We start from the raw sequence: 24,173 nt of genomic DNA on the forward strand, positions 1-24,173 counted from the left end.
ATATATTATTAGAAATTTTTGAATATTAGTTATCGCGGGCTGATTTAACTTAGATGATGGGTTTTGATCGCGGGCCGATCATGTCGCGGGCGGACTTGACCCGCGGGCCGCTGTTTCCCCATCCCTGATCTAAGGGATTGAGCAATTAAAAATAATTGTTGGAAGCGCCTGACAAAATTAAATAGTTGTCAATTTAAGAGCAATGATCGGAAATTCTATGAGAATTAAAAAATAAAATTTTTAGGCGTTTCTACTTTCATCCGGTACAAAAAATCTTCGAATAGGTATGCTGCTCATCTGCCAAACTATATCTTGAAAGAAATCTCTAAGTAAGAAAAACATTTTTCTTTGGTAGACTTTTGCTCCAAGCGCCTTCAATTTTGTTTTAATGTAATATCATAAAATAATGTCAAGGAAATAGATAATGTTGGCTGAAAATAAAGGAGTCTTTTTTTCGATCAACTGTTTCCGAACGAAATAAAAACGTCACTGAATAGGTTTGCCCTACCGTAACATTCAATCGACATCGATAATAATATTTTTTAAGAACAATGACGCGGTGTTTTCTAAAGACAAAATAGTAATAAAATAAATAACCCAATACTAGATCCAAGATCATTTGGCGGAATACTCGAAAATTGTTGATCAAATTTCGTCTGGCTGTTGTGAGCTGGAGTAGAGGCTGACACTGGACCTGGCGAATTGTATGATAACTAAGAGGCATTATTCTTCGCTGATTTTACTACATTAAATAGTCGAAATAAAACTATGTAACTATTTTTAAACCGTACGACTTCTCCGTGATGAGAAATGAACAACTCCCTGACTTGCTTAAAACAGATAAGGTTGCACCCGGTTTTGATTATTTAAATGAAAGCTAATACAAAATGAAATAACATTGTATCGATAAGAAACCATGTATCGATAAAATGTCGATAATGGTTTAAATGTAGACTATCTACAACCTTGTTTTCCAATCAGCCAATCACGGCTATGCTCCGAACTGTCACTTTCAACTTTCAAACTGTCACGAGGAGGGGTCGTGGAAGTGGGAGAACGGGAGAGGAGAACACGTTTCTAAACGAATCGGCCGCGCTGTGCCGCGTACTCCGCTCGTTGTGACTTGTGTCAACAATTTTTGTTGCCTCGCGCGGTCGACTATACTACTTCAAATAAAAAGTTAACTTGTGATTGTGTTGTGTTAGTGAAATTTTACAAATGGATATTCAATATTAACTCGTTCCTGCTTTGTGATAAGTGGTAATAATCCCGTACTAAGCCTTGGTGAGTAAAGATAAAAGTTTTTAACTTGTCTTTTTTTTACTTTTGTTTCATGGAATTCTTATCGGTTATTGTCCAATCAGTCGAATCTTAGAAGAATCTACTTAGGTAAGGAAATAATCTAGGTATTCTAGCAAGATTTTTTCTCCGATAAGTCACTAGTAGGTAAGTTTTATTTAATCGCAAACAAATTAGATTCATAAAAAGTGTGCGTAACTTGTACAAGTGTGCATATTTCACGATATTATAATATTGATTATCTCAGTAATGGAAGATAATGTGCTAGTGCTCGCGTGAGTCATGGGACACAACATAGTTTTAGGTGACTTGGTAATTTCAAACTAGGTACATAAATTACTTTTGGATATATTTTTGCCATATTCTCAGTGTTTAGAATGTTGTCACATACAACTATAATCCGTTGTTAATTAGGTTAAGGGTATTTATAAGAGTAATATCATTACTCTTAATATTACAATTACAATTTAATAAACGCAAATTAGTTTAACAAAATAAATTTTAAATACTAAGTTTCTTTTAATCTTTGAACAAAGTCACTGTAGCATACTTGAAAATATTTCGTCACTACTTTGAAAAAATCTTTTATCTTAAATCAATACTTCAACAAAATTGACCCTTAAAATTATGTACCTAAAGTTCACTTAGATAAGTTATTGATGTTGAGTTACAAGCTTTTTAAAAAGTAATGATGATTTTCTTTATGTGTGCTCTATGCACAGTTAAAAGAGGACTCTTATACAGGTTTCTTTAAATTTGTGTTATAACTTAAAAATTGCTTAAGGAATGTTGCTTTGGAAATAACTTTCTTGCATTCTTCCTGCATATTACCGTCTTATTATTATGCTCTGACCCCAAGTCAGGATCAGCTGTTCCTACATAACTCCCCCAATCCTCTCTCTCCCTCTTGCTCTAGGCAAGAACCTTAATTCAAGATGACCTAATAAATTACTGAGGTTTGATATTTTTCACTTCAGAATTGGTATGACTTTTTGCCTTCTTTATCTGAAACAATAGGTACTATCTATATTCTATTAATTACACTAATAAAACTCAATTGCTGACTATTACCAATAAGTGCATAAAGAAAATGCTCCATTATCCATTGAGTCTTGATTATATCTTTATTATCTTTATATTATCATGGTAAATTAAGATAGCAAATGCTTTGTTCTGCCCATTGTTTGGACCGACAGAATTAAAGTGTCATAATCTCTAAAATTAGGCAAGTTTTTTACATAATAATATATATACTTTGTATCCTGTGTAGTGGCATAGCTACCCGAGGGCTAGACAGGGCAGTGCCCCGGGCCCCCAAGCTCAGGGGGCCCTTCGGACTGACTGACTTACAAACTAAAAAAGACAAATCTGGAGTATGTCGAATTCGGAACATGATGAATACAGAACAAACAATTTTAAATATTTTATTTGGGGGCCTAGTTTATATGCCTACTACTATGCCTCTGATCCTGTAGGTATTTTAAAGTGTGTTGTAAAATATTTAGATTTTTATAATGAATTCAAGCACGAGTCAAAAACATCAATCTAATTAACATCACTTAGACTGTAAAGTTTACATACATTGTAAACCATTGGAACATTATCTTAGACACTATCAAGAATGCGATGCTAACATCAAATCAAATTTGGAACAGTTTCTATCAACTGCCATGCCTCCAGACAAAATTCTTGTGTATATTTTTCTGTGTATCAAATATGTCTCACTCTATGTTTTTTATTGCCTTAGTAACCACTAACTTTACCTCCTTCATTAGATGACTCGGTCATTTGAAAATCATTTCAATACCTATATTCAAATCAAGGTATGAATGATGATAGCAATGGTTTTATCAAATTATATCAGAATACGCAGGATGATTACCGTCTGTGAGTAGGGTAGGTAATGTGTATGTGACTATCGAATCAATATTATTCTAGATAATTCTGTGAATACTTGGAACATTTTATTAATGGATATATATATATTTTGCTCAAAACTAATAAAGTTAATCTTGATTTGTGCGATTTTTTTCCTGCGAGATTATTTATCATGCGATAAGGTTGTTGGAAGTGCGTTGATAAATTGAAAGTTATCTTGATATTGATGAAAAAAACGTCTCGGGACAGCTGTTTTCTACTTCTACAAGTGCCTTTTAAGATGTCCTATTAATGTGGGTGGATAGTGCAGCACTTTTTGTAAAGAAACTACTGACATATGCCAATTTTAAGGTCTTGTGTATAGTCCCGCCCAACACAACTGTGTAAACCCACGGCTTCATACCCATTTAGGTATGTACTACGTTGAGACTCCTATAGGATCCATGGGTTAACTCAGCGTAAGTTCCCCCTCAGTGGCTGATCCAGGATTGTTTTTTGGGAGAGGCTGGACCACACTAGGGGTAGTTTCACAAAGTCAGCATCAGAAACGCACATATTATCATAGTAATATTCAGGGAATAATTTGGTGGAGCGATGCGAAGGAAACGCTAGGTCAACGAGTATACCACAATCATAAGAGCTCACATGTATGTTTTTGGGAGGTTTCCCTAGACCGCGACTGTACCCCGTCCTGGCGACTGGAAGTGTAAGTTAGTGTACAAAGGTGCGCGAAAGCATCGCTCTGGTAATCGCGAATCCTGACTCTATACCTTGCATTATCATGTTTGGTCTGTGACTGACGGGCGACCTAATACGTACTGGTGGTGCTGTGTGGAGGAACCATAGGTAGTGCACACTAAAGGTGAAGGTTCTGGTATTGTCAGCATCGTAAATATCGGGACAGAAAAGTGCTTAAAATATCCGGAACTAGGCCGTAAATGTCAATCTCGTAAGTGCGTCTTCAGACCTTTTTGAGCGCCTAAACTCCGATATTTATGATGGCGGCTGTATTACAACATATATGCAGTGTAGTGGGCGGATACCTTTAGGTACTTAGATGATCAAGTCGTTACTCCGGCCAGCAGGGCTACTACGAAACTCGAAACTCAAAGTTCGTGTCTTGCGGTTCCTCTCGCTCTCGTACTAAATAGTATAAGTGTCAGAGGGACCGCACTACACGAACTTCGAGTTTCGTGTTTCGTAGTAGCCCTGCAGACCTTATTCCGCTTATCGACAGTTTAGCACCTATCGATCATGTACTTACCAACAAACATCATTAAAACACTTATCGGCAATGCCGCAGTTATAAACCGACTGGGAATTCGTAAAACAAATGATAATAGTTATCAATATCGTGGAGCCGATACCGAGACGCTTATCATAAGGAGGTTCAGTGGATACGTGTCTGCAAAGCTAACAACACATCATGGCTGAATACCGCGCCGGGAAAGCTGGCATCAACGCCGAGGCGCAGGCCAGGATCAACAGCAAGTATAGCGACGACATAGCCGCCGAGACGCTCCAGTGGATAAAGCTCCTCACCGGAGAACCCGCCGACACCTCAGGAAACGTCGACAACCTGTACAATGTTCTCCGAGACGGCACCCTCCTCTGTAAGTTAGTTAACGCCATCCAGGAGGGCTCAGTCAAAAAGATCAACCAGTCCACCATGGCTTTCAAGTGCATGGAGAACATTAACGCTTTCCTCGAGGCGGCGAAAAAGCTGGGAGTCCCTCCCCAGGAAACTTTCCAGACTATCGACCTGTGGGAGCGGCAGAACCTGTACTCTGTCGTGATCTGCTTGCAGTCTCTCGGAAGGAAGGCTGGGAACTACGGCAAGCCTTCCATAGGGCCGAAGGAAGCCGATAAGAATGTTAGGCAGTTCACTGAAGAGCAACTGAATGCTGGGCAGCACGTCATCTCTCTGCAATACGGCACCAACAAAGGCCAGCAGACCGGCATCTCCTTCGGCGGCAGGCGACAAATGTGAAAATCTGGTTCCTATTACATGTATCCCGTCAAATAAAAGATGTTTTATATTACTTTTGTAAAAATATGTTTTATTTCATCAATAGGTGCGCCCATTAGGTTATAAATATTGTAGGAATGCGTAACAATCGCTGATTAGATAAGGCTACCTACCTGCTAAATATTTCAGTGCAGTTGCAGGAAAATCAACATATTTGATAATTCTATGTCCGATGTGGCTATTATCACATAAATACAACATTAAAAAATCTTCTTTAAGGACAATATTGGGGTCAACCCTATTAGGGCTTTATGTTATGGTTGTATCAGTCAACCTGAATTCGCATAGCCTATTTTAGCGACTGATTCTTGTCCTATGCCATTCCTGAGATATTAACTAAGATTGTAACCAGACTGCTATGTTGTTTTCTCTTTAGTTTTACTAAAATATTTTTGTAACACTGTATAAGTAATTAAAGCAGGGTTACCTTGCCACCAATTAATTGTAAAGTACATTACTAATAATCCCAAGCGATTTACTCGGGTACTCGATATTGATAAAGATTGATAATGAACGACTTTATTGCATTGTATTCAATTACTTTACCTATATTCTAACCGACACTATCTAAGATCCTTTTCTAAAACGAGGTCAGACACTTCAGAATAATCTGTGTAACCACATCGCAAGTAATAGATCGAGTAGTGCACAATGGACTATTAAAAGATCTTGAATACCATTTGAAGTTAGTATCTTTTAGGTGAGAATGCACCTTGTCAGTTACAATGGACCTTGGTGGGCCTAATTATATCTTTGCTTTACTCGTAGTCTTAGCACTAGGACCCCTAGATGATAACTCCTGTACCATTAATATTATAACAACAGGGAACTTAAACGAAGCTTGTTGACTGTACTTTGAGGTACTATCAGGTGACATTCTTCAGTCAGACCTAATAACATTATCAATGCGAAAGTAATTGTGTGTGTTTATTTTCAGGGGTACGAAAATACTATACCTAATTTATCATCAGAACATGATGTTTTGCAAGAGTGGGTACCGATAAAAAACCTATTTCTGGCTTATCCCCATTCTCCTCTTCATTGATTTTCTTTTCGATAACCTACTCAAACCCACCTAATATAGAAAATCGATATCATACCAATTTCAAAACTATCAAAGCTACCCCGCCCCGTTTTACGTACAGTGTTCCGGCCAGCTTTATCAAGAAATGTTAATAGATAACGTCTGACACCTGGAACAAAGGTGTGCAGCGTTGTATGCGGGAACACGATAGCATGCCCATTAACTGTGACCATCACCTTTGGAAATGACAAGGGGAGCTTGCTGCCGTCATTCGCTACGTCACCCTAAATATTGATCTAACCGCTGCTAGGGAGATTACTTGCACTGAAGTATGTATTTGGTACAGCCAGGCACGTTTATCTATAACACTACCAAGTTACTATAGTTTACATATTTAGTTCGAGACCCTGGAAAGGACATAGGATATTTTTATCCCAGAAATTTGCATTGCTCCCGTGGGGTAGCGTATAAACCAATTCTTGGCAGAGAAATCGCGGGCAAAAGCTATAGTCATAAATAAAGACGTCTTTACACTTTAGTACCTTTTTAGGATCACTTTTTGTCCGTCTGTCTGTCTGTCTGTCAAGACCCTTTTTCTCGGGAACGCGTGGAGGTATCAAGCTGAAATTTGTATCAAATACTGAGGTCTACTGTCCCTCGGAGCTGTGATAAAATCAAACTCCTAAGCCAACGCAATTAAAAAATGCAGCCGTTTATGCTGTAAATTTTCGAAACTTGCAAGGGAATCAAAACCTACAGGGTACTTACTTCCCGTGAACTCAGAATCTTGAAATTTGGTATGAAGGTAGCTATTATAACACAACGAACTAGAAAAAGTCTGAAAAATCTTGATTTTTTATGTCTGTCTGTAATTATCAATGACCAATATAATCTGACCCCACACTGCGTATATTTTGCTTAATCGCTCGGAAAAAGCGAGAAATATCTTCAAGTCGGTTCTTTTTAAATTAACAATGTGTAAATTAAGTCATAAAAGTGTTAGAGAACATGTCTGGCTTGTATGACGTCATCCACATAAACAAAACATAAATTTATACCGTCACGGCCATTTCGTGTCAGCACCCCGGTCCGGAAGTTATGGTCACGCGTCGGCGGGCAGCGGAAGCACGGATATTCCCAGCCGGTGTCTATGGGACATGCTGTCGTAATTTGTTGATACATAATTAGGAGTTCTATGTGAACATAGTGCTTTCGTTAAGGGGAATTGGCTAAGTAAAGTTTTTTAAAGAGGTGCTAAAATATATTTTCTTCGATAGTCGACGTCTTAATAATCGAGAAACTGCAGCTCTTTTTTTTTTTCCTCTTATTAATTAGAAATATTTTTTAAGTGGTCGATATGACGTTTGTGAGATTGAAATGGCAGACCCGTTGAGGGCTCAGTACTTAGTAGAAACAGTAAAAAAAAAGCGAAGTCAACTGTCACTGCTGTCACTGTCAAGTAGAATCTAACCTAAACCGTTTTATTTACTTTGCGATTTGGTGCCATCAATGTGTTTTTTGGATAATGTTTAAAAACCTCTCAGCACAAACTCAGTACTTTAAAATTTGCCGCATTTCTCCACGACCTTTGCATGATAATTGGACCACGATTGTATAGTTTCGACGACTATTTCGGCTCTGCTTCTTCGACAACGCTATCTTGTATTCTCGACGACACTTGGCTTGACTTTTGGACCGTATTTTCTATTTTAGCGGCTTCACCTTTCAATACGAAATGAGTGAATTTGTGCGAGCAGATTCAAGGAACTTGCCACACATGGCTATGAGTCTAGAATATTTTGACACCAGTGATAAGTATACAATGTTGCCGAAATCAATAAAGCACTCTTGTCCGTAGCGGTAAAATGGATGAACGTAAGTACAAAATTATATCAATACAGTTTCTTGTCTATTTTTTTACATTACATTTTAGGGCATCAAAAGTTGAATATGTTGCTGGACCAAAGTTGTATGAGAGCACAGAATAACAAAAACATATTACCCTATATTGTGACCATTTACTTAGATATCAACTGACAATGTGATTGATGCGACAGCTGATGTTGTTCAGCATTGGCTGGTAAATATTATGATAGAGTAAAATTTCTGTGGTTAGTGAAACATTATATTATAATTAGCTGTTGCCCCGCGACTCTGTCTATGAAGAATTCGCTTATCGCTTTCCCGCAAGTACTCTGTATTTTTTCGGGATAAAACTGTGAGATAAAAAGTAGCCTATGTTCTTCCTCGGGACTCCAACTACCTCCATAATGAATTTCGGCTAAATCAGTTCAGCGGTTAAAGCATGAAAAGTTAACAGTCAGACAGACAGAGTTCCTTTCACGTTTATAATATTAAATATAAGTAAGGATTTATAATAATTTTGATCTTTTTTTCAGGTGGATGTAAACACATGTTGGTGTTTTTATTTTGGTTGCAAAAAAAGCCAGTGAAGGAGCATAACCTGTTTTTTCCAAGGACATGCATTTTTCCATAAAAAAGAGGCATAGAAGTATCACGGAACTCCTCAATGGTTAATGGAAGAGAATAGAATAGACCTTAGATTTAGCACGGAAATGTAATTTTGAACATGATGATATCTTAATACAGAAATGTATTTTTAGTTGACAATACAAGTACAGTCGAGAAAAAGTACAGTCAGCAAATTTTTTTCTTAAAAATATAATTTTTGGTTTTTATTTGTGTAAGTTTTTATTTTTCCTCACAATACTTTTTGTTGACTATACTATAATGCATTGTCATCTAATCTGTAATCAGTATAAGTACTGCTGTGATAAGCTAACGGTACTTTAAATTTGTATTCTCATTTTGGTTTATAAACATAATACATACATACTCATACATTGCAAGTCGAATAAAATCTTGTAAAATATGTTTCTTTTCACTTATGATTCTCATCATCAAAAATAACGAAAAAATGTGCAGAATTTGTAACCTTGCTTACAGAGATTTTGATCAGGTTCGATTCCCAATCATGTATGTATTAGAGTCAGACAAAATAAAACAGTTGATTACCATATATATCCATACTAATATTATAAATGCGAAAGTGTGTGTGTTAGTATGTTTCTCCGTCTTTCACGTCGCAACGGAGCAACAGATCGACGTGATTTTTGGCATAGAGATTGTTTATGGGCCACAGAGTGACATAGGCTACTTTTTATCCCGGAAAAATAAACAGTTCCGAGTAACAGCGCGCGATAACCGAATTCCACGCGGGCGAAGCCGCGGGCAAAAGATAGTATATATACACACATCCAGTTCACCTGGTAGAACAAACGATACAATCTAGGGTCACTGTCACAAGTACAAGTACTAAAAATACAAGTAAATCACCACGGTTTTGTTATAACTTATGATCATATTACGCATATTGTTTACACGTATAACACACAAGTTAATCAAACCACGGTTGCTTAGGAAATGAAAAGCTTAATATGATGACAGCCCTTTTATATAAAAATCTTAACAGTGTGATTCAGCTTTTCCTTGAGACGAGATAGTGACATCTATTGATGCAAAAGTAAACTAAAAACCCGGTTTAACACAAAGTGACCTATAATATTTGTATTATATTTCCTTGTATTTCTTAGTAATGTTGTTGTTGTATTTCATAGTAATGTTGTCTTGTATTTTAATGTAATAAAAATACGACTTGTTTTTAAATAACCCTTTGCCAGGAATATTATATACATGTTCCAATAAATCGGGTCTTTTGAGACATATGTTTATGCTAAATGTTTTTATGATAATTTGTGTATTTATGAAATAAAAACAATATAAATTATTGCATTTTTATTATATTACTCTGCAAATTAACTAAAACTATCTAAAACACATGCAATAAGACAGCTTTGTCTACATAATTTTATGTGGTTATGGTTAATAACAGAGAGGCTTCAAAAATACGGATTCTTTTAATCTTCAAATCACGCATTTCACATGTATCCTCAAGCTCGCTATGACTTTAGATTGAATCACCCCCTTTTTAGTAGCCACATAAAGCCACTTCATTCTGTAAATGATTTAGCAGAAACTCTTCCTTCAATCACTGAAATAAAGAATATAAACCCATTTGTGCAACATGCAATTAAATATTTTAATGTATTGCATGACTCTTACTGAGACCATGTCCTTTTTATTGTTTTGGTAAAAAAACACGATATCTCTTCCTTCTGTTATGTTCTCCTTTGCTGTTTGATGTTGAAGGGCTAGAGGGTTCGTATAATGATGTTGTTGATGAGCAACTTGCAGTGGAAGATGAAGGTGACTTGCACCAAGTCGCTTGTAAGACTAGGATGCATAAATACGCCGAATTCGGAAAATCTCGTCTGTATTTCGTAGACGAAAGTACAAAGCATTGGAGAACATTTATGTAATGCTCCATTTCAACTCGAATACTATCGGAGTCGTCTGAATCCATTGTAGGGATACTGTGATTCGAATTTACTCATAAGGCAGTCCAAATGTCAAGCCAAGGGTGGCGAGAATGCAAGATAACGTTGTCTAAGAAACAGAGCCAAAATAGTCGTCGAAAATATCCAATCGTGGTCAAATTATCGTACAAAGGTCGTGGAGAGATGTGGCAAATTCAAAAGTCCAGAGTTTGGGCTGAGGTCGTAAAAAATATCCAAACAAAAAACACACTGATCGCACCAAATCGCAAAGCAAATAAATGGTTTTAGGTTAGATTCTACTTGACAGTGACAGCAGTGACAGTTGACTTCGTTTTTTTTTTAATGTTTCTACTAAGTACTGAGCCCTCAACGGGTCTGCCATTTCAATCTCACAAACGTCATATCGACCACTTAAAAAAAGATTTCTAATTAATAAGAGGAAATAAAAATAAAAGAGCTGCAGTTCCTCGATTATTAAGACGTCGACTACCGAAGAAAAATATATTTAGCACTTCTCAAAAACTTTACTTAGCCAATTGTTGTTTACACTACTTTAGATAGAGTTAAGGTAAAATTAAACTCGAAGTTGTTGACCACTATATTTACCTTGGACAGATTGTCCAATTGGGCAGATCTAACTTCGACAAAGAGGTCGCCCGAAGAATCCAACTCGGATGGGCGGCGTTCGGGAAACTTCGTAATGTCTTCTTTTCCGCAGTGCCTGAAGACTAGAGTCTTCCATCAGTGTGTGTTGACAGTGATGACTTATGGCTCTGAGACGTGGCCCTTGACTGTTGGCCTCTTGGACAGGCTCAGAGTCACGCAACGAGCTATGAAGAGAGCTATGCTTGGAGTTTCTTTGCGCGATATAGAATCCGGAATACCGAAATTATAGTCACCGATATAGCCGTAAAAATATGCAAGTAGAAGTGGCAATGGGCGGGCCACAACGCTCGAAGAACAGATAACCGTTGGGGGAGAAAAGTTCTCGAGTGGCGACCGCGAACCGGAAGACGAAGCGTTGGCAGGCCTCCCACTAGGTGGACTGACGACATCGTGAGAATTGCGTGTAACCGGTGGATGCAAGTGGCGAGTTGTCGTTCATTGTGGCGTTCTAAGGGGGAGGCCTTTGTTCAGCAGTGGGCGTCTTCTGGCTGATGATGATGATGATGAAGGTAAAATAATTATAAATAATTACTTTGCTCCACCGCGACACCTTACGATAACGACGATGTGTGTTTATGCAGCTCCTTGGCCTAGACTACGAACACACAAATCACATAAATCCAACCATCACCACCCACCCTATTTCTTTCGTTTCTTCGCATACAGTACGATTACTTGGAGTTAACACTTGACAGATGGGCGTGCCCTCAGTCAATTTTCAACTTTGACGTCATACAAATAAAATAGTTTTTACATAATCTGTAAACGTGGGTAGCGGTATACCAAAAATGGCTTTATATTTTGTATGACGTCAAAGTTGAAAATTGACTGAAGGCACGCCCATCTGTCAAGTGTTAACTCCAAGTAATCGTACTGTAACATCCGCCTGGAGAGAGATTTCTCTCTCTTGTGGTAAACTAGACCAGAGTTCATCGTCAGAGCAAAACAACCGTTCACCACGCTACCAGATGTTAGATTCTAACCCTGTAGGTAAGGTAAAAGGTTTGACTACCTATTGCATTCATTCATCATTCATCTTCGTCAGCCGAAATATGTCCACTGCTGGGCATGCTTCCGCCAAAGAACGCCACATTGACCGATTATGCGCTACTCGTGTCCATCTAGTGAGATGTATATTATGCTCCAATAAAATGATGATCCTTGTTAGATTAGATCATTTTGATATCATACTCATTTTGCAGCAATTATGATTTAGTTGTGTCTATATTTAGTTGCTTGTTTTATGATAATGTACCTACTTTGTAATTACTAACAAATTGTAGAGTTCATTTCAGACGTCATTTCATTACCATTATACTCGTACGTATTTAGAAATGATATGCTGTCTCGCAAAATCCGGTTTGTGGTTACCTTTGTCTTTAATATTTTTTCACTGATTGTTACCTCTTAAAAATTAAGTAAATATTCATAAATTTCATAATTTAACACATCTTTAAATTTTAGCGCATAAGTCATGTCAGGCATTCATGCCACCGTGATCTCATCTTCATCATCATCATCATCATGTCAGCCGAAAGACGTCCACTGCTGGACATAGGCCTCCCCCAAGGCTCTCCACTCAGACCGGTCTTGTGCTTTCCGCATCCACCGCGATCCCGCGATCTTAACCAAGTCGTCGTCGATCTCATCTTAGACATAATCAAATTGAATGTTAATTATCGGTTTAATTCTATAACGATTATGGTTATTGCGAACTTTAAATCACATTTTTCGGTGAAAGTTCGTTATTACAATTTTCGAACTATCATTCTGTTCTCGCTTCAAATGTCAGGCGAATCGTTTTAAATCTAAGCTTTTTTAAGACCATGATGTAGCGATATAGCATAATGAAATAACCTATAACTTAGAAAGTTGTGATGTCTCGGCAAATAGCGTCTGTAACGTCACTTGAGATTTGCAAGCATGTTAGATTGCGCAATGGAAACGACGATTAAGCTGTCTTAGCACATAATGCTTCTATTACACGAGCGTTAAGTTGTTACTTAAGTTTTTAAGAGAAGTTAGTTCTTAAACAGCTATTACTTCGAGTAGGAAAATCTTCGCGGTCTGAGGCACCGGGATTTGTAAGGTCCTCGTTATTGTAGCTTGGGAGATCGGAGAATCAAACTGAACTCGCTGGAACACCCTGATTCTTTGGACCCGGGATGCTGTATCTATGTCTTGTACACTTAAGAAATAAGAAGTCATACAAAATCGCGTTTCTTTTTAAAATCATAACTTTATGTATCCGTTGTACAGTTCGGTTTCCTCAATAGTAGCCATACCCTGCTTTGTCGCAGTAAACGGTAGATAACAAGTTTCGCACTCGCGGTTGGCAGTTGGGTTGTTCTTTACCTAATAGCACTTCACCGCCAGCGGTGTTGGTGGCAGTTACTTTACATTATGCTGAGTGGGGGCCACTTTATACTATTCGAGGTTATTTTTTTATTCCTCTCTCTCTCTCTTCTCTCTCTCACATACACAGAGTAGGTATATTGAGAAATTGAGATTATTGAGTGACAATTTGCGATGAGAATAGAGTAATTACAGCAGGGTCTTGATTGGAGTGACGGGGCACTGACAATGATAGGAGAGCTTGGCATGTTATCCGCCGATTCATGTAGTAAGATAAGCTTTGCTTGCGAAAGGGCAAATAAAATGAGTTTTATCCGTCTCATTTTATCAAGAAACAAATGACAAAACCGGGCAAGTGCGAGTCGGACTCGCGCACCGAGGGTTCCGTACACATTTACAAGTATGTAAGTAAACGGGAATCGGGTCTTGAAGATATTTCTCGCTTTTTCCGAGTGATTTAATACATCCAGTGTATGCAGAGCCCTACTCTTAAGCAAAATATATGCAGTGTGGGGTCAGATTATATTGGTCATTGATATTTACACAGTCATAAAAAAATCAAGAGTTTCAGACTTTTCTAGTTGTGTTATAATAGCTACCTTCATTCATACCAAATTTCAAGATTCTGAGTTCACGGGAAGTACCCTGTAGGATTTGATTGAAATTTGCCGTTGCCTTAGAAGTTTGATTTTTTCACAGCTCCAAGGGACAGTGGACCTCAGTATTTGATATAAATTTCAGCTAGATACCTCCACGCGTTCCCGAGAAAAAGGGTCTTGACAGACAGACGGACAAAAAGTGATCCTATAAGGGTTCCGTTTTTTCCTTTTGAGGTACGGAACCCTAAAAAAGGGCATAGTATAATTTTTCGAAAGTTATTCAATCTCGATTCCCAAGTAACAAGATATCGATCGTCGTTGCAAGGCTTCCCGCGGTCCGCTGGCCGCGCTCCGTTACTCCGAGATTAAAAGTATTAAAACCTCATTTTGACGGTGAGTTTCCTGCTAGTTTAGTTACATTGCGGGGCCGCGAAGCTATGGCTTTATTAGCAATCAATAATCGATGGCAATGTACTACGTACGACCGACAAAATTTCTCGTATCCAAATGAGGCTTAACGGGATGACGTCCGCGACACTTGCACGTTGGAAATTACGACAACGGTTATTAAATACGTGATTTCATTGAACCTTAGGATGATACTAGCCCATCTCGCTTTAAAAGTTGAAGTGGTTTGCTAAAATCAAAAGCAAAATGTAGATGTTTAGATATAAATGGTGAAATTACGGGCACATGGGGCTATCTTAACGGCAAGCAATTAATTAATGTTGTGAGTGTCCAGTCCATGAGTGGAGCAGAATTGCATTCTAAGGTGAAAACCTAACTTAATTTAGAGTACCCAAGTAAATTAAATACTGACTATAACTGATCGATATGATAGCGAATATTTTTTTTGAAAGTAAAAAAACCACAGCGGAAATCGCTTTATCTGATTGAAAGAACAAATAGAAGTGATGTTTGTACATTGTTATAACTCAACCGTGTGAAATGTAATCCTTAGCTTAAAGAAGGGCTTCATTAGTATGCGAATTAGCATAAACGCTACTCGGCATGTCAGCACAGCACCAGTCTACCTCCGATGCAGATGAATATGCAAACAAATATCCCGTTACTCCAAAAGTTCGGGGGAAAGTAGATCATTTGGTTTGCTACAGTGTTAATGACCTACATCTCGCCGTAATTAATGGTATGAACGAACGCAAAAGTACCTCAACTTCCTGCAATTAAACTGCTGTAGCGTGTAAAGTATTAGTGTTTCAAATATTTCTTATTTATGCATGTGCCGTTACGTCACGAAATATATCTCGTGGTTTGCAACCGTCATTGTTTTCAATTTTGAAAGTAACATTGTTTCGGATTGGAGCGCAGTGTAAGTGAACTCGAATTAAATCAAACTACATAATACGCATTGTGCACTTGGAAATAAGTGGGCCAGCTGTAATTGTATTGTCTTTCCTGACATAACTTCTGTTACTTGTCACGAGACATTTTCTACTTTTCCCAGTTCACCTTTACTTAAACTAAATCTTCTCTCGACCTCATTAATTTTCATCAGTCCAGTTCAGTCAGTATAAAGAATCATCAGACCCCTTGACCAAATAGGGCACATAGGTATTTGAATTAGCAATTAGTCAGTTAAAATTTAGTTCTGGCATTATGATCGATTAACAAGCCAACTCAGGTCGGACTTTTTGCAGGGAAGTCTTTCTGACAACAACTTGAGCTAGAGCAGTGATACTTTTGCCTATAAAGTTAGATTTGTTGCAAGAAAATTGTTATGACAAAACCACCTGAGATAGGATGGATATGTTAAAAGTTTACGGAAGTGATCAGAACTGACCGGACGTTGTCGGAACACAGCTTAACTGATCTATTAGCAAGCAAGAAGATGTGTTGACAGAAACTGTTCGTTTGACATAAAGTATCTAATCTAGGACTATCTTGATGATGAATTCAAGATTCACACTTACTCGTGAACACGACCACTGTAATGTTGCCGAAACGTCGAGGTAAATATTACTCGTGTCTGTTAGCGTGATAAGTCCTGTGCGTGGCATTTTGACTATGAGTGAAAATCACGAAAGTTTAAGACGTTATATGATGAATTTAGTCAAACATAGCTCCTGAAAGTATTATTACTGCTACTTTTGCGTTCTAATCTTTATTGGAATACTAGCTGTTTCCCGCGGCTTCGCGCCCGTTGTAATTTTTCTAAATTTTCTTCCATAAAAACCTCCTGACAATAACGAACACAACTAAAAAATAATTAGTGAAATCGGTCCAGCCGTTCCCGAGTTTTGCGCTTAGCAACACATTTTACGATTCATTTTTATTTATACAGATTTGTAATAGTAGATTTGGATTAGGCAGTTATCTGTCACTTTTCATACAATCGTGGACTTTACCAACATCATACAATCAACAATCTATATATATAAAAGGCAAAAGTGATTGACTGATGTATCAACGCACAGGCCAAACCGCTGGTTCTAGGGATTTCAAATTTTAGCACGTAGGTTCCTTTTATGGTCTAGGGGTGCACTAAGAAAGGATTTTTTAAAATTCACCCTCTAAGGGGGTGAAATGGGGGTCCAAAGTTAGTATGGGGAAACAAGATTAGTTAGACTATTTTATTCGAAACTTCACAGGAGTATTCTTAACAACAAATAAGTAAACTCGTGTTTCAGGTTTTTTGAGAATTCAACCCCTGAAAGGGGTAATGTGGTGACAAAGTCAATCGAAAATCAATCGTTGATATTTCAACGCACAGCCCAAACCACTGGACCTAGAGACTTGAAATTTTGCACATAGATACCTTATACAATGTAGGCATCCACTAAGGAAGGATTTTTTGGAAATTCTAACGGTAACGGGAAAAAACGGGATTTATACATTCGATTCCGAGTGACCCTATCTCAGTAACTGTAATAACTAGACTTCAAATTTGATTCACAAGTAGGTATTACAGTAATTAAAACATCGATTTCAGGATTTTTGGAAATTCCCAAGGGATAAGGAAAAAACGGGATTTATATATTCAGTTTAACTGAATTCTATGAACTATAATTACTAGACTCTTCAAATTTGGCATAGAAGTAGGTGATTATAATAGTAAAAACCAGTTTTAAGGAATTTGGGAAATTCCCCCGGGATAAGGAAAAAACGGGATTTATATTCAGTTTAGCGGGATCGATTTTTCATTTTACTGGTCCTAGAAAACTAATATTTTGTATATAGGTTCCTTGAGGAGTGTAGGGGAACACTACAAAAGGATTTCCCAAAGTTCTGACGGGAACGGGAAAATGGGATTTTTCGTTTTACTGGTCGCAGAAGGCTGCAACTTGGCATGTAAGTTGCTTGGGAAGTGAAGAGAACCATTAAGAAATAATTTCCCGAAATTCCCACGGGAAAGGGAAAAAACAGGATCTTTCATTTTAATGGTCCTAGAAAGCTGAAATTCGGCATGTAGGTTGCTTGGGGATTGTAGAAGAGCGTTAAGAAAGGACTTTCCAAAATTCCAACGGGAACGGGAAAATACGGTATTTTTCGTTTTACTGATCGTAGAAAACTCAAATTTGGCATTTAGGTTCCTTGGGGAGGAGTGTAGGGGAGCACTACAAAAGGATTTCCCAAAATTTTGACGTTAACGGGAAAAAACAGGGTTTATCGTTAGTATTATTGCAATTTTACATTAAACAGCATTAGTATTATTGTGGAACCATTAAGAGATAATTTGCCGAAATTCTCACGGGAAAGGGAAAAAATGGGACTTTTCGTTTTACTGGTAGAAAGCTAAAATTCGGCAATGTATAGGAGCACTGAGAGAGGACTGTCCAAAATTCACACGAGAACAGGGAAAAACGGGATTTTTCTTTTTACTGGTCGTAGATAGCTGAAACTTGGCAAGTATGTTCCTTGGAGAGTGTAAGGGAGCATTAATAGAGCATTTCCCGAAATTCTTATGGGAACGGAAAAAAACAGGATTTTGCGTTTTACTGGTAGTAGAAAGCTAAAATTTCAAAATTCAAATGTATATAAGTACTGCACGTACGCTGCAAAAAGCTCTTTAACAGACTTCAAAAAAATGAGTTGGTTATGCATTCCGTTATATATATTTATTTATGTTTGTTCACCGATTTCTCGCTTAATTGTGAACCGATTTTTTTAATAATTTTTTATTCGAAATAAAATCTACTCCTGAGGTAGTCCCATTGTCACCAAATCAGAATCTGATGACGAAATCTCAGGGAAATCGAGGGCAACCCTCAAATTTTGTAGGCACGCATAACGTTATATTTAACTTTTGTCTGCTTCTTGGTTGTTTGGGGAATCTTTGGAAAAACAGAGTGGATTTTAAAAAAAACTATTAGTAGAAGAAGAAGAAGTAGAAATAATAGAAGCCTGTTTCAATTCAATCGCGGACAGTGTGGTTTTCTCTTGAATTTACTTATTCCTATCCCGCGGGAACAATCCTATGCCGCGTAGGTACGAAGTCGCGGGCAAAAGAAGCACGTGGGTTTTCTAAAATTACACCCCTGACCTAAAGATGTGAAACAGGGGTACAAAGTTTAACGAATTATGATCATCTAGGTTGATTTTTAAATTCAAAAATTTGCAAATATAATCCTCCGAAAATCAATTAAAATACGATAATAAAGATCATAGAAAGTAATTTTTTTATTAAAGAAGATTATACACAACACAAGATACAATAATATGATAGGAAACAAAATTAATAAAAACAACATAATATACCTAACTATAAAAAGAAAACACCATCTAGGAGGCCCTCCTGCGGCATAGACCCAAAGAAAGTAAATGATCTGTGTTACCCCAAATTTAACGCGAGTGAAGCCGCGGGCAACAGCTAGTTCATAATATTTCTGTATACGTTTGCATCTCAATGAGTCAGTTTCCTCTTTTCTAGTTTTCCTCCTACGATTAACGTCTATTTAAGTCACGTTTTTAAAACTGCGACTGTGAATTTACTATATTACCATGTTTCACACGTCACTCGTTCCATCCAAAGGGGAGCTCAGCTCCAATTGATATGGCCCTGGATGCCCCGGCGATGATTTAGTCGTTAACCTGCGCTATTGATAAATGCAGTTTGACCTCATCGGTTGATCTGTAATCATCGCTAATTGTAATCGACTGCGCATGTTCTTGATCATGATCAATCATTGATTTTAGCTAAGGTTAAGGTAGTGAATTGTCTTTAATATAACAATTTAGAATTTACTAATCCATCTTCATGCGCGAATGATGGATAGATGGATGATTGACGTGACGTTGATATGACGACACATCTATAAATGGTGGATGTTTTGAAGACGACTGTTGTACTTGGTTGCGTAGGATAGAATAGAATACTGAATTAGCAGAGATGCATCAGCATCGAGAGATTAATTTGAATCTACAGTGGTAAATATATAGTTTTGTTGTTGAAGAAATTTACCAGATTATAATAATCATGTATGTATAACAATGATCTATGTGCTCTTACAATTACGTGTAAGTTCTCAGAGAAAGCCAATCGCTTCTATAAGTAGGTAGTGCATTTCCGTTAACTATTCCTTTTCCGCCATTTCTATTGACATTATGCTAATAGTCGTAGGAAGGAACCATAACTTGCGTTGATTGTGATTCAAGTCGGGTTGTTATTTGTCGCCAACTTGTCTCGATATAAACTGACTGCTTGTTTTGAATGCATTGTGTAATAACTTATGTATCACCCACACAGCTTATTCCGTAATACCAACATAAATATTTTTGTTTTAGTCCGTGGATTTAGCTCAACCTAACTCTATTTGTATATGTATATGTTTTAGTTTTACTTTGTCAAATATTACAATACATGGTGCCATAAAAATGATCAGAATTTGTGTGCTACACTTTACCCCTGTAAATGTTTTTCAGGATTTTGTCATTGTGGTTGACAAATGTTTCGATACATTAGTTCAACATGACGTGCAAAGTGCATGTAGGTACGGCGTCAAAGGCGTGACAACATCTTCAATTAAAAATTGTGATGAGAAACCTTTAAAAGGGTTCTGCTGGAATGTTTTAAAAAACATATGTGTCAATCCGTAGCAAAAGGGTCCTAGTGACAGGCTGCCATAAGGACCCTTTTGCTACGGATTATCACATATTTTGTTTGCTTTCGTTGATTGGATTCGTGTATTAAAAACCTGCAAAGTTTTAAATAGACACAATCTCATTTGCAAAAACCAGTCACAATCATAAATTCACAATGCCAGGTTTCCCTTGACATATAAACACTAATTGTGAAGCATTAACATTTGCAAAAGCACGGAACCTGCCCGTTTCGGTGTGCGGATGCTAAATCCGTTCCATGTCGCCGGTCCGGTTGTTTCGTGTATCTGTCTGTGTATCTTGAATCGGTAGCATCAGCTTTGTTATACTCGCGGGTTTTATAAATAACGATAGTTTCTGTAATACTGCTTTATGACAATGAGGTACAGTCGTTTGAGTTCGACGGAAGCAGTTTTAATGGTAGACGAGGCGATAACTGCATATCAAAGATTAATCGAATCTAACAGAACTTGTTGTGATAAAGGGTCCTGTTTCTTCAAGTAGTTCTCGCTAGCTTATTTTTTTTTTTTTTGTCAATGACAAATAGCATAGCGACGACAGAGTTCTCACTTGGTCATTTGTTTCGAATTTCTATATTTATAATTATTAATCGCCTGTTAGCTATCAATTTGCTTTCTGCCAGTCGGGTAGAAAATAGTAATCAGTTACTAATATGTACTCCTCAACAATGCCTCAAGTAATTCTATCCTATAATAACGCACGAGTGGGTTAATCAGTGCAGCAGACACGCAAGTCTATTGTATTATATTAAAATTGCTACCAAACTACAGTATTCACATGCAGCCTTGTGTAGCGAATATTTGATTAACTTAACCAGTTTACAAACGGCATCTGTTATTATAGTTAGCGGACTGGTTTAGACGGATTTGCATGTGAACAGTTTTGTCTTGCTCTTGTTGGGTTTTAAATCATGTTCTTATTTGCTCTTGCTACCATGTCTTAGTTTAAAAATACTCCAGACCAACTCACGCCATTTCGTTTGTACTTGTTAATTGTGTTTATTCTCACGACGAAAAGGGTAAGAGACACGATTTTTCGTATTGCGTTTCAGATTTTGATGAGTATGTATATTCTAAGCGTCTATTAAACTACATTAATCTGAATTTGTGCCTTGATTTACACTAAAAGCTATTAAGCTGTGTAAGCAATACGAAATCGTAAAGGCTCATGGCTTAATCCATGACATCAAGCCAGAGTTCACTAAGCTGATTTGCCCGTAAATCTTATAAATGTGCAGAAGTACTAATCGTCTTATTACCTTACAGTTCCGTATGAACGGTCTTTGCAATCTTGATGTACCGTTGCGTTGCGTTGCAGTGTAGTCGCGGGCTCGGGTCAAGCTCAGTTGCAGCCATATTTACCGGTTGCCGACCGTTGCTCGAAATGGCTTGCCCAACTTAAAACCTGTTTCGTTATCAGTTACCTTGCCATTGAAGACGATGACTAACTCGCGTTACGTCAAATACGGTGCACCATAATAATATGCCGCGTTACCGCGCTCAGCCGTATTAGCTCAAGCAACATGTTCACTTGCGTTGTGTACTGTACTGTATGATCGCGTGATTTGAGCTCTGTATTCATTTGACGTCTTGTATTATGAATATGAATTATGCCGTCTGTTCCTGCGTTTGTTTCGCGTGTTGCAGCTGTTACCAAATTTATTGTTTTGGCGTTATACAAGCCTTCGGTAACCTAGTTGCAATTTTACGGTTGACCGTTTGCGGCAACTTTGTCTGGTGTTGTAATTTTATCAGTAGCTATGGTATTTCAACACGCTAAAATACGAGTATGACCTAGTATCACATTTTTATGACTCCCCGCCTCACTTATCTCTAACACTTAGGAACCCGGCTACAATAACTTAACCGTAAATTTTGACGAGATTCATAACTTGAAAATGTATTCGCTTAACAGATCCACTTAGTTTGGACGACTGGATGGCCAAGTGGTTAGAAAGAAAGAAAAATGGTTTATTTATTTAATTTATATTAGAGAACCTGACTAAGAACCGAGGTCCCGGGTTCGATTCCCGGCCGGGGCAGACATATGTATGAATAAGTATGTTTATCCGTTGCCTAGTATCCATAGTACAACCATTGCTTATTTTGTCTTTTTGTATATTTAAATTTTGTCAATGTCAATTAAGGACTGTGAGATGTGAGATCAGTTTTTCGGAGAATGTTAAAAGTTTCAACATAATTAATTATAAATCGCTCTGTTTGTTTAAAATATCATCAAGTTCAAGGCTTAATTAAGCCAATAAGCAGTGGTTATTCTCCGGTGCCTGTATAAGTCGAGGCAGGTGTGTGCCAGTGCCACCCACACTCAAACAATCTACGTCCATCGGCATCGGTGTTATTTGCCAGATTCTATCACAGTAAGTTAGCTACCGCATTGTAGTGTAGAAAGTGGTGAAGTAAAAGCCTGAAGTAATTAACTAGGAAGGAAGATCTAACTAATTTGACAGGATTTTATATATTATTACGATATAAGTGTTATTGTTTGCGAAAAATGTCCTAGAGATAGAGCAGTAGCATTGAGAAAAAGTGGTAAAGAAAGAAAGCTTTTGTTACTTTTACGGGTATCATTATTTTGATTGCTTAGTAGCGACATCTCTTGTCTGGGTGAGCGGTTAGTTCCGAAAGAATGTGACGTCTCTCGATGAGAGCGGAACATAGATGGCGCTAATGCTGCTGCATAAGTAGCGTTAGCGTAGTAAAAATAAGCAACCTGAGATATGTATGCATAGGAAAAATTCGTGTCTAGATTCCTGTCCAGCGGTGGTGTAGGGGTTATAGCACGCAGCACGGATTGCTGAGGACCTGGGTTCGATTCCCAGCGCTGGTCTCTTTTTCTGGTTTTTCTGTGCATCCATGTCTCAGTTTGTATTTTCGATAGTAGGTTGTATGTATACATACTACCTACTGTATGTACGAGTGGGTACTATCGAACCATTCGCTCCCTGACCCACACGGTAAAGCTTTATCACAGTAAGTTTTAAGTGAATTCTTTTGCGAAGCATTGCTATGTCAGACTTTAAAAAAAAAAATTTTAAATCTATTTATTTGTGCGAATAGATTCCACATTGGGGCCCCAATTCAGTTGGTTCGATGGTACCTAATATCTTTGTTTTCCCCAGGTTCCTTGTCACAATCATAATTAATTGAGAAATTAACTTTACAACTGCAATCATTTGCAAGACATCGTAAATGTGAGCAATTAAATGTATTCGACACAAAAATTTGCCTCACACACTTGGGCGTTTCATCATGGAGTGTCGACATGGAACTGCGTCAAGAATTTTCATTGTGCTCTCAACAAGCCTTGGAGATAAGATAAACCAGCTAATTGTACGCTATTGTTTCCAACATTCCATCGGTTTTTCAATTTTCAGCCAGTTCGTTTTTAGGGTTCCGTAGCCAAAATGGCAAAAACGGAACCCTTATAGTTTCGCCTGTCTGTCTGTCTGGCCGTCCGCGGCTTTGCTCAGGGACCATCAATGCTAGAAAGCTGGAATTTTGCACGAATATATATGTAAACTATGCCCACAAAATGGTAATAATAAAAAAAAACAAAAATCATTTTTTAGAGTACCATAGACGTAAAGTGGGGGTGTTTTTTTTTTCTCATCTAACGTTGTAGTGTGGGGTATCGTTGGATATGTTAAACCATTAGGGGGTTGCTAAAACGATTTTTCGGTTCAGTGATCTGTTTGCAAAATATTCAACTTGAAAGTGCAAATTTTCATTAAAATCGAGCGCCCCCCCCCGTCTAAAATCTAAACCGGTGGATGGAAAAATTTGAAAAAATTCAGGATGGTAGTAAGT

At 37.7% G+C, this 24,173-nt stretch overlaps 2 protein-coding genes across 2 annotated transcripts in view; both read left to right on the plus strand.

The window, feature by feature from the left end:
• The first annotated feature begins 1,051 nt into the window (after positions 1-1,051).
• The window catches only part of jar (Myosin heavy chain 95F jaguar), a 62,194-nt gene continuing 39,072 nt past the window's right edge, over positions 1,052-24,173 (plus strand). Inside the window, exon 1 of the mRNA XM_074087198.1 lies at positions 1,052-1,284. The gene's annotated coding sequence lies outside the window, so the exon portion shown is untranslated. The remainder of the gene's footprint in view (positions 1,285-24,173) is intronic.
• On the plus strand, positions 4,537-5,231 carry LOC141427100 (myophilin-like). Its single transcript, XM_074086332.1, has one exon. The coding sequence runs from the start codon at positions 4,604-4,606 to the stop codon at positions 5,165-5,167; it is 564 nt and encodes a 187-aa protein (XP_073942433.1). The 5' UTR covers positions 4,537-4,603; the 3' UTR covers positions 5,168-5,231.

Source organism: Choristoneura fumiferana, chromosome 4 (genome assembly GCF_025370935.1).
Source record: "Choristoneura fumiferana chromosome 4, NRCan_CFum_1, whole genome shotgun sequence".
Taxonomy (NCBI): domain Eukaryota; kingdom Metazoa; phylum Arthropoda; class Insecta; order Lepidoptera; family Tortricidae; genus Choristoneura; species Choristoneura fumiferana.

Excerpts from the sequence above, each read along its gene's own strand:
- LOC141427100 (XM_074086332.1), top strand. The coding sequence starts at position 4,604 with ATGGCTGAATACCGCGCCGGGAAAGCTGGCATCAACGCCGAGGCGCAG.